This window comes from Rhagoletis pomonella, unplaced genomic scaffold, assembly GCF_013731165.1.
Source record: "Rhagoletis pomonella isolate Grant_MI unplaced genomic scaffold, Rhpom_1.0 Rhpom_scaffold_00238, whole genome shotgun sequence".
In the NCBI taxonomy this organism is placed as follows: Eukaryota; Metazoa; Arthropoda; class Insecta; order Diptera; family Tephritidae; genus Rhagoletis; species Rhagoletis pomonella.
This window is the reverse complement of record NW_023458792.1, coordinates 95,790-107,060: the sequence shown is the minus strand read 5'-3', so window position 1 is coordinate 107,060 and position 11,271 is coordinate 95,790. Positions and strand designations below refer to the sequence as shown.

Sequence of the window (11,271 nt, the reverse complement as noted above, 5' to 3'; positions counted from 1 at the left end):
CTGAACCGCTCAGGCACAATACTTTACAAGAGCGTACAATTGCTGGCGTATGCCGACCACATCGATGTTATCGGTAAAAACAAGGGCTACGTCTGTTCTGCCTTCTCGGGATTTGATAGAGAAGCAAAGCGAATGGTTCCTGTCATCACATACACAGTTAGAGCATACGCGTATTGGCACCCACGTAACTCTTGACAGTTACAAGTTTAAAAAAGTAGACGACTTCGTTTATTTGGGAACCAGCATTAACACCACTAATAATGCCAGCCTTGAAATCCAACGGAGAAACACTCTTGCCAACAAGTAAAGTCCTCTCTCGTCGTACAAAGATCATACTCTATAAGTCACTCATCATGCCTGTGCTGGTGTATGCCGCGGAGGCATGGACAATGAAACTGGACCTTTACGCGTTGGTGATGGGCGAATATCGCAGACGATTTAACGATGAGCTGTATGAGCTTTACAACGATATAGACATAGTGCAGCGAATTAAAATTCAGCGGCCACTCTGGCTTGGCCATGTCGTTTGAATGGACAGAAACGCTCCTGTTCTGAAAATATTCAACGCGGGCCGCGATACTGGTAACAGAGGAAGAGGAAGGCCTCCTCTGCGTAAGACCAGGTGGAGAAAGACTTGGCGTCACTTGGCATTACCAATTGGCGTCAGTTAGCACAGAAGAGAAATGACTGGCGTGCTGTTTGGGACTCGGTCAAAAGCGCTTAGGCGGTTACAGCGCCAATAAAGAAGAAGAAGAAGAGGTGAAATATATTTTACTTTTGGAAATTATTGAATCACAAAAAAATAAAAATGTTTTCCAAACTAGATTTGCAATATAATTCACGAGTTATCGCGCATTTTTATGCACATGTACATATTTTAATTAATTCTACAGCTTAATCTCTAAACATCATACTAGTATTTATATTTGTGTGACGTGACTGATTCATTTCAGGTCAAATTAGAGACTTACTTACCCTTTTAAATAAATTCATTAAAAAGTAGGTTATGTGACTTTTTGAATGCGTTTTTTGTGAAGGGTTTTTAATTTATCTTTGGTTTTGTTGAAAACCGTAACGTTTGCACCATCTACTTCTTGTAAAACGTGTGGCCCTTGATATATGCTTTCATGTTTGACTCTGGGCTTTTGTTGTATTAGAACTAGATCATGTTCTTTAATTTGTACCGGACGAGAGTATCTATTGTATAAATCTTTACTACGGGATTTATGTTTATTAATTAATTCCATGGCTATTGCATGTGTTTTTTGCATACGGTATTTAACCTCTTTCGCATAGTTTTCAACGTTATATATCGGGTCCATCTTTTCTTTTCGAAATTCGAAAGTTGTTCTTTTGCCGAAAACTAGTTCGAAAGGAGTAAATTGATTATCAAATACGAATTAGGCGTTGTATTATGTAAAAATGTGAAATATTTCAAATAAGTGTCCTAGTCAGAAAATGTTTTGCTCAAATAAGCTCGTAAATATTCGTCAAAAACTCTATGGTTGCGTTCAATCGTTCCCACAGTTTCGTGATAATGTGCTGTTGAAAAGTTGTATTTGATATTTAAAAGTTTTGTAAGTTTTGAAAAAATTTCATTCTTATATTCAGTTCCTAAATCAGCCCTAATAGAATTCATTGTGCCGTATATTAACATGTAGCCTTCAAAAATAGCTGAAGCCACAGTTTTGGTACTTTTGTCTGGTACCGCGATAGTTACTAAATATTTTGTAAGATCGCCGATTATGGTGACAGGGAACTTGTTACCATATCGTGTTTCTGGCAAAGGGTTTATTGTGTCAATAATTACTTCTTGAAAAGGTTTACTAGGTGTTGGTGTTAAATCCAGATTGTCTCTGTTTTTGGTTTAACTTTGTTCAGTAAACATTTCTCACAACTTTTTACAAATTTTGATATATCACGGGTCAGGTTTTTCCAGAAGTATTTGGTACGAATTTTTGCATAGAGTCTTTTGAGTCCGCAATGTCCTCCACTTTTTGGGTCGTTATGGTAGATTGTCATAAGCTGGAGTTTCTTTTCGTCGTCGGTCACAGTTTCGAGAGGACCTGTTAATATAATATGTAATGTACACTTCTCGCTTTAAGCTCGTTTGTCTTGTTCAACTTTCACAGGCGATTAGTTGAACGAAAAGTATAATTTTTATTTGATAATATTCTCATGGCATTTTTAAGGCTAAATATGTATACATACATATACCAGTAGGGATGGGTAAATTCGATATTCGAAGCTTCGATATTCGCATTTTAATCAAATTTTAGCTCCAAAATGGCGAATTTTTGAAATCGAACTTTGTGTTGCTAAAATTCGGATAAAATCAAATTTTTCCAGAAAAAGTCGAATTTCATCTTTATTTCAAAAAAATTAACTCTTCACCTTTCTTCTTTCTGACTAAATTTGCCATCACTGTGTGCGGCACTCCATTTGTCTTAGGGATTCAAGTGAAAAATTACATGTTTTTCGATATGTTATTCCAAACTCAATTTTAAAAATTTTTGTATAAAAAACTAGTTTATTCTTTGATTTTTTATTTAAAATTTTTAGTGGGTTTTACGTTGGAAGCATGAAGTGTTTTCCTGAGAAGACCCCTAGTAAAATTTTCCGGAGAATAATTTTTTAAAATATATCAATCCAGTAACGATCTGCCAAATTTGCTTTTTGCGAGATTTCTTGAAGTAAGTGTCAAAAATTACCGTTTTAGGCGGTAGCTAATGGGTTAAAATGGTCTACGAAAACATTTCCCTAGAAATTTTAATATATATGTCTCAACCTTCAATTTCGCTCAGACATTTATTTTAACTATTTTTTCGACTTTTTTGAAAACTACTTAGGGCGAGATATGAAAACTTTAGCAGGCCATAAAATAAAAATGCGAGCTAACTTTTGCAAATCCATCGAGCGTTTTACTACTTATTGGGTATACATTCAGAAAATGTTAACAAAGTCCGGGCTGGGTTCGGCTGTCGCACAGTGTAATTTGAGTTTAACTTTTTAAACAGGTGGCCACTCTCTTCAAGCACCTCAAAAATATATACATTAATGCATAGTATTTTAAGTACAACACTTCTTTAACTAAATTCGACTTTTCAAACAGGCGGCAACCCTCCTAAATGTAATTAAAAAATAAAGTTTATTCAAAACCATTTCGATTGATACCCATATTGAGGTAATCTATTTAACTTATTAAATAATTTGATTTGATTTTCTTACATATGGCACAAAACTAAAACCATGTTACACATCTACAGGGCAAGCCCTTTCATTTGACACCTACCCCCTTTTTAAAAATAAAACGAACGATACAGATGTTATGACTTGGTGTTAAATATTTGACGCAAACATCTGCGGACGTGATTATTTGAATTTGGTTTTCTAACCTGTGGTAACCCATTTCATAGAACTAAAACTATGGTGCAGACACAAAAGAGAAGCCTTTAATTCGCAAAATTAAATTAATTTTGCAAAATTCGAAAAAAATCGACTGAAATCGAATTTTCACCACCGAATTTCAAATCGAATGATTGGGCAATGTTCGAAATTCGGAAAAAATCGAATTTCAACCCCCACTACCCATCCCTATATACCAGGCCTAACAAGCAATAAAACACTGCGAAGAACAATAAAAAACAACAACATAATATATGCGCATAAACCACACAATACTCTAAACAAAATATTTACTAAACCAAACGACAAGATCGAAAAAGAGCAACAACACAATGTAGTATATGAAATAATGTGCACTGGTAATAGCAATGAAAGCTGCAATAAATGCTATGTAGGCACAACGAAACGAGCGCTGGGTATAAGAATTAACGAACATACAACACTTGGCAAACAACGAACACAAAGCGGACTTCGACAGCACGCGAGTATTGGACATCGAAAGAGGAAAAGAAGGAGAATGACACTGGAAAGCCTACCAATACAACAGAAACTTGACAATGTGATGAATTCAAAGAAGATGTGGACAACACAAACAACGTCTATACAGATATATTAAAATCTGGATATAAATAAAACAAAAAGAAAGTAGTGTAAACTCGCTGCGCTAAAACCATGTAATTATTGTTGTTTAATGTGAATAATTGTAACGTGTGAGTTTAAAATTCGGATTTGTATGTTATAGTAATTGTTAACCATGTTTATTGTTTATTGTTTATCGTTCAAATAAAGCAGACTAAGGAAGACGTGAAATTCGTTGAAACGGGTAGGAGTAAAAAATTTTATTTTCGCTTTAATTCCAACGGCCGAAGGAGCTCATACATACATATTTATGTATATGTGTACAGACAAAAACTTAAAATTATAAATCAGTACCAGTCGCTTTTGGTACATTTGTCATACTGATTTGTGTTTCATAAACATAACAAGTAACTAGCCACAATGTCGTTCGTGTCTGCTTTTTTCTTTACTGCCCTTTCTCTGCTTTGCATAATACGAAGGCTTTCAATCGTGTATCTCACTTTTTCTCTCTTTTCAATATCTACGATTTTTGGTTAGATCAGCCGTGTGGTTGCTCGCTAGTATATGTTGCGCTGGCGCTGTATTGTTTTCCCCGTTCTTATTTCCGCCTCGTGTTCTGATAAGCGAACGCCTAAAGCTCGTTTAGTAGTCCCAATGTAGATTTTGTTGCAGTCCTCGTTTTATTTACTTTTGCATAGGATTTCGTATATGACGTTGTTTTGTTGTTGCGGTTCGATCCGGATTTTGGTTTTTGTAAAAATTGTGAAGTATGGCTATGTTTTGCTTGTTGTTCCTTATGTCATGCCTGAATTTTTCCGTCAATTTGGGGATGTATGTTAGACTGTGGAATTACTTTGTTTCGCTATCATTTTCATTAGATTTGTTATTGCGTTTATTGTTATGAGCATCTATGAGATTTCTTATTAGTTGGCTGTGGTAATTATTACTTTTTAATATTTCATGCATTTTCTTTATGCTTGCGTTTCTAAATTGATCTGGCTTATGGTTAATATTTTATGTATTGGATTCTTTGCAGTATTAAGTTTATACTTAAGGGGTTGAGCAGATAAAAAATGTATTATACGACCAGATGAGATGGGTTTTGAGTACCAGTTCAATAGTATCTGGTTATTTTTCCTGCTTATATCTAAAAAAGGTATGCTGAAGTTTTTTTCTCTTTCTATTGTAAACTGTCGCTTGTTGTAATATTTATTCAATGTACTTAGAATGATATCTAGGTCTTTTGCTTTTACAATGGCAAAAATGTCATCAACGTATTTTACTATGAACTTTATGTCAATGTTGTCATAATTATGTCTGGGATTGTCGGAGACAGGGTCCCATGGGTTGTGAAAAAACTTTTCCGTCGTACATAAAATAATTATTATCTTTTAGGCAGAAGTTCAATATGTTAAGAAAGGTGTTTTTGGGGATGTTGATGTTTTGCTGCACTTCTTTGAACTTATTCATTAAGAGCTAAATAGGTTGGTATATTTGTGAATAATGACACAACATCAAAAGATACTAATAAATCAACCTCATTTACGCATACGTTTTTTATAATATTAATATTCTATTAATATTATACTCTTCACTCGTTAAATTTCTTAAAAAACTACCAATAAACTTGGATAGGCCATAGCACGGGGCATTGACTGATGACGCTATTGGTCGTAAGGGCAGATTCGGCTTGTTGATTTTCGGTAGCCCGTAAAGGCGACGCACGGTCGCTGTGCTGCATATTAATTTTTGTTTTTCCCTTTAGTTAATTATTTTGTTTTTATAGAGCCCATCAACTATATTGGTGTTCTGTTTTTTCAGAATATTTGTTGGGTCGTTTCTTAAAGTTTTGTAAGTGCTTTTGTCTTCCAGTAGTAGTTTGTTAATTTTTTCCTTGTAGTCTTCTTTGTAAAATACCACCGTCTTGTTCCCCTTGTTTGAATCTGTGACAACTATCTTATCTTTATACTTTTTCAGAAGCGCTTTTGTTTTTTTTTTTGAAGGCATCCAATATGAATTCTTCCGCTGCATTGGTTTTTATTCCCCGTTTGAATTGTAGGATTCTGTTGCTTACTTTGCTCCTTTCTACTTCCTTCTCTCTCTCATCATTCATCTGCTGAATTATTTGTTCTATTTCCGCTATGATTTTTATTGGTTTAAGAGTACTTCTTGTCGTAGGTAACGCAAAATTAATTAAAAACTCGAAATAAAGTTGTCTTTTAATCAAAAACTCCAAGCGAATGTTACGCGAGTGTAAATTCATAACGTTTTAAATATTGAGACTGGCCGAATATCTATTTGCGCCAATACTAGCAGCGGCCGGCAAATACCAAAATGATTAGGGGTGCAGCGCGTACCAGAGCACCCGGAGTGAAACTACCTGAGCGAATACGCCTAGCATTTGCAAGCAGCGGATCCCTGGCCACGAGGATAAGCCGAGTTTATTGGGGTAAGCAGTGCGTTGCTAGTTTAGTGTGTAGTGTGATAGCGGGCGGTAAGGTGGCTGCACAAAGGGCACATAATGTCACTAGTTCCTGCAGGTTTGTTTGTTTTATTTTTGTTAAGAAACGTTTTCCAGCGGAGGCTTGTGATGCTTGTAACTGCCCGTCTCCACAGGATCGAGTTTATATCTTGACACATATGTTAGAATGTAGAGAGAAAAATATGTATATATCAGAGCTTATATCTTGCCATCTATTGCGGTAGTTTGACAGCTACGGCTGCTTTGCCCGAAACCTGCTTGACGACAACGTTAATGATATTTTAACATAACTTCGACGTTACACGTTCAACTTTCCCCTTTCAATTTTCAATACACTCACATTTTCCACTAACGCACTCTTATTCTACTACTGAATGGGAAACTTGCTTCCAATTTTTTTCCTTTCAAGTGAGTTTTGATTTTGCTTCAATTTTAATAACCCATTCCGCACTGACAGACGAATTTCGAGAAAACAAAAAATTACTAATGGTGATTTCGTTTCTACAAAACAATGTCGCCTTTTGATTGCCCCTTTCTCTTTTCGTGTTCGATTCTTAATTAAGGGCAAAGGGTGAAACAATTTTGTGTTCGCTTCTTAAAATGTCACACTCTTGTAAGGCAAAAAAGGCACCTTTTCTGCCCTTTGAAGCTTTGTCAGGGGAGATGGTTGCCCTGAAAATCAGCTGATTGCTTAAAACGACAATATTATGAAATGCATGAGCTAGACAAGGATAAGTATATACCAGTTTAATTTGACATTTAATTTTGTTCTGAAGAAAACATTTTTGCTAATTTTGATTTGAAATCATGGCCAATTATAAAAGTTGCATTATTTCTGCACAAAACGCATTAAATGAACTTTTGGAATCCTCGTCATCATCATCGGAAGGTGAAGAAACTTCTATACTATTCAGTAGAGAAGAACGTACGCACGTAAAAGATTTTATTGTGGACGTGGTCTGCTCATATACTGATGCCGAGGTAATATCTTTTTGTTACTGAAAGGAATTGCTATAATTTTTCTCTTTTCAATTTTCAGTTTAGAAAACACTTCAGGGTGAGGCGTGAAAGTGCAAACTATTTGATTGCCAAATATTCTAGCAGCACATACCATGCTAAAAGGACGTATAGAGGCGGAAGAGCAGAATTCAGTCATGAGACGCAAATACTGATGTTTTTGTGGTATAAGCATGGGTTTTTTGTATGGAATTTAACAAAATAACAATATTTTATCTGATTGTAGGTTTTGCAGTAATAAAACTACATTCCGCGAGGTTGGAAACCTTTTTAATATGTCGCTTTGAAGCGTGCATAAAATTTTTAATCTTTATGTTTGACGAAGTTGCTCCAAACGGGATTGGTTTTCCAATAGATGCTGCTGGAAAAGAAGAAATTGGCAGTGAATTCAAGCGCATTTGTGGATTCCCAAATGTTTTGGGCTGCATTGATGCCAGCTATATAGCGGTGAGAACTCCAAAGCACAAAATCAGATCCACATAAATAAATAGGCACGATTCGATATCTATAACTATGCAAGGTATTTGTGATGCGAATTTGCGGTTTTTGGACGTTTTTACCGGAGTTCCGAGTCAAATGCACGACTCTCGTTTGCTAAAGCTGTCGTTTATTGGTAAGGAGCTGGGTAAATTGTGCTCGCCCGATCTCCTTGGAGATTCCGCTTATCCACTCCGCACTTATCTATTAACGCCCTACCGAGACTATGGGAATCTGACCGAGACTGAAAGAAAATACAATTACAAGTTTTTTCAAACACGTGTAAAGATTGAAAATGCATTTGGATTGTTAAAGTGCCGCTTTCGGCAGATTATGAGACTAGATTTTCACGTTGAGCCAATGGGTAAATTCATAGTTGCATGCATCAATAAAAATTACATTTTCGAAGAACAATTGGAATACATTGAACATAGTTCTAATCAAACGCATATTTTGGCAGAGGATGTTAATGAGGCCGTGCTAAGTGAGTTGGGTGAAATAAAGAGAAATCAAATAAAAGCATTTTTGTGTAACAATTAAATAAAACAAGATCTTTTATTAGTTCATTCAAAAATTCGTGTTAAAAACGAAACAGTTTAATACTAGACGATCATTTTCTAATTTTGTTCTATCAAATGATTCAGCAGATTATGCCTTTTTTCCTTTGTTTCTTCTTTTCTAGCTGCTATCTCAAGTAACGTGTCCTGAACTGTGTTTTGCTTTCTTGACTTTGGCACTTTTTTCACTTAACTTATAGTTATGCAAACAATACCTTGGCTGCTTATACGGACAGTTGGCTCTATGGAATCATCTAGGTGGTTGATTTTTTCAAGCTCCTGTTCATAGGCTATCTTTTGTCGTTTAGCGCCAGAAGTTGAGTTGTTATCAACCGACGCTTTCTTTCTTTTCGTCACCGTTTTAAATCTTTCTTCGCACTGTTTCCAACTTCTGCCATTAAAGTCAAGAGACATCCTCATACACATGTCTTTCATGCAGCGGAATTGTTTTAAAGGACCAATATCCGGCAGGTAGGTTGCGTAATTGTCCAAGAGCAGGCGGGTTTCACCTTCTGTCCATACTGAAAAAAAAAGGATAATCATATTGTGGATAATGCAAATTGAGTATCCAAAACTTTTTAAATCTACATACCAGTAACGGTTTTGCTACAGCTTGGACTTTCTGGTTCCATTTTAAATATTTTAGTATACCAGGAACAATTGAATACACGACTAAAATGGAAATTACTTTATAAACGCAACGAAATATTTGTTTTCTGAAAATTACGGAATGCGAAAAAGCCTGCTTCGCGGAAAAGCTAAAATTTCGTATAAAGTAGATGTCAGGTCAGTGATTTGTGTTCTTTTCTGAATAGGCAAAAACATGCACTTTTACAGGGTTGAGTGTAACATCAAACATATTTTGCACCGTGGAAGGGCAACATTTTTTGTTAGAATCGAAATCACCATAAGCTTCTGAATGCTAAAACAAGTTAACCTAAAATGCAATTTAGAATAGGAAGTGGTCTTTAAAAGCTGATTAGTTTAGTTGTTTTCTTGACGATGACGTGTTGACAATGAGAATGCTTCTCAAAGTGAATTCAGCCTACCTAATGGCTTTCAAATTTTAAGATATTTGACAAGCAATGTGTGAGAAAAGGAAAGGCGAGGGTGATTAAGTGTCGTCCGCGTAAAAGCAAAAGTCGAGCTGTTTCATATTAAAATTCATGGTAGTATGTACTTGGATCTAAAATAGCAATTTTCGGAGATTTTTTGACGGTAAAAACACTTCTAAAAGGCTGATGTCAATATATAAAAACCCGCACAAATATTGCAAACAAACAGACAGCTGAACAACAATAAATCTTATCCTTGTGTAGACGGCCAGTGAAGAAGCAAAGCTGTTGAATTGCTGCTTTTCAACCGGTTCAGATCTGTATAATATGTTTATGGCACCCCCGGACGGTCTCGAACATTATTTATTTTTTACATGAGGAAGAATAACGGCAGCAATCCAATTGACGCAGTGCCCGTTATTTTTCCAATTGGATACTTATACCCGCAGTGCAAAGGTATAAAAACCTCCTGGCGACCCCCATATTCGGTCATTTGTTCTTAGACTCGACAATCAAACTTAGTGGAACGGGCGGAAAGTGAACAAGGGGAAAAAAAGGAAGAAACAAAGTGTAGTAGAAAATATTTTCCATGAATTCTACATTATAAATCATAATTTACGGTGGCGTGTAAATTATAAATGCACACGCTTGAGGCGGTGCAAGTTTTATAAAGTGACTTACAAATACGCCAAATACGTAAAAAGTTTTATTTTTGTAATCAACAGCATATCTGCGGTTTGGTCTAATACCTAACGCGACAGCAGATAGCAGCTACCTAACGAAAATCACAGAAACCGCAAAGCTAAGTGAAAAAAAAACTAATTAATATAACCATTAAAGCAAGAAAGTAAATTTTATGAGCCCGACTGCACCTCGAGCTTTAGCAACAGCAAACACGTCGGAAGCGGTACAGCCACATAAAACACTCTAACAAGGTGCCAGTCGGGAGGAGCAGCACCGATACCTCGTGGCGGCAAACACCACCACCAACCACAAGCCTCTAACGCCGTACGACAACCGTCAGCATCAGCCGCAAATAAGGTAAACACATGAACTTGGCGACTGAAGAACTAAACTATCGAAGACTAAATCGGGATACGGTTTAGTTAATTGCACATTGATTTTGGGACGATGTGCAGACGCACGACCCGAATCTAAAAACTTCAACACACGAGTAAACAACAAATGCAACTTCCATTTAAAGCAAAAACTTCAGATACGGAGCAATAGTTTATTAATACGTTCGACAGGGAATATGCACTCTTTGTAAATTTCGGCGTGTGCTCTACGCAAGAAAACTATGAACATACCACACACTATATACTAATTAAAACTCCCTTGCAGGTACTGGCCAGCTCGCACATTGCCGTGCGGTAACCCCGAACCGCAATAGCAGCGGCTGCCAAGCAACGACCACACCGCCTAACAACAACAACAAGGCGACCCCATTAAGGGTGCCACACAGCAGCGACAACAACGAGCGACGACAACATCGGCTGCCACAGTAGCAGCCGCAGTACCCAGCAACAACAACAACCCCCAGTAACGACAGGGCCCATACCACTGGCCTGCCGCAACAAGAATAACTGCTGCCACAGCAAAAACAACAACCACCAGAAACGACGACAACAACCGGCTACAACAACAACAGCAGTGACCCACCAAGGTCTGCTGCAACAAAGGGTGAGTCATTCGGGCA

The 11,271-nt window shown here is 36.7% G+C and overlaps 1 protein-coding gene across 1 annotated transcript; it reads left to right on the top strand.

Annotated features, from left to right (window-relative positions):
• The first annotated feature begins 7,257 nt into the window (after positions 1 to 7,257).
• Positions 7,258 to 8,473, top strand: LOC118750436. Its single transcript, XM_036485156.1, has 3 exons — positions 7,258 to 7,447; positions 7,506 to 7,648; positions 7,710 to 8,473. Exons 1-3 carry the CDS (start codon positions 7,274 to 7,276, stop codon positions 7,768 to 7,770), a joined length of 378 nt encoding a protein of 125 aa, XP_036341049.1. The 5' UTR covers positions 7,258 to 7,273; the 3' UTR covers positions 7,771 to 8,473.
• Positions 8,474 to 11,271: the final 2,798 nt, after the last annotated feature.

What these genes read in the sequence shown, in the direction of transcription:
- LOC118750436 (XM_036485156.1), top strand. Translation starts at nt 7,274, where the DNA reads ATGGCCAATTATAAAAGTTGCATTATTTCTGCACAAAACGCATTAAAT. An exon ending in GCTCATATACTGATGCCGAG is followed by an intron (nt 7,448 to 7,505) that starts GTAATATCTTTT and finishes TTCAATTTTCAG; the next exon opens with TTTAGAAAACACTTCAGGGT. An exon ending in CAAATACTGATGTTTTTGTG is followed by an intron (nt 7,649 to 7,709) that starts GTATAAGCATGG and finishes ATCTGATTGTAG; the next exon opens with GTTTTGCAGTAATAAAACTA.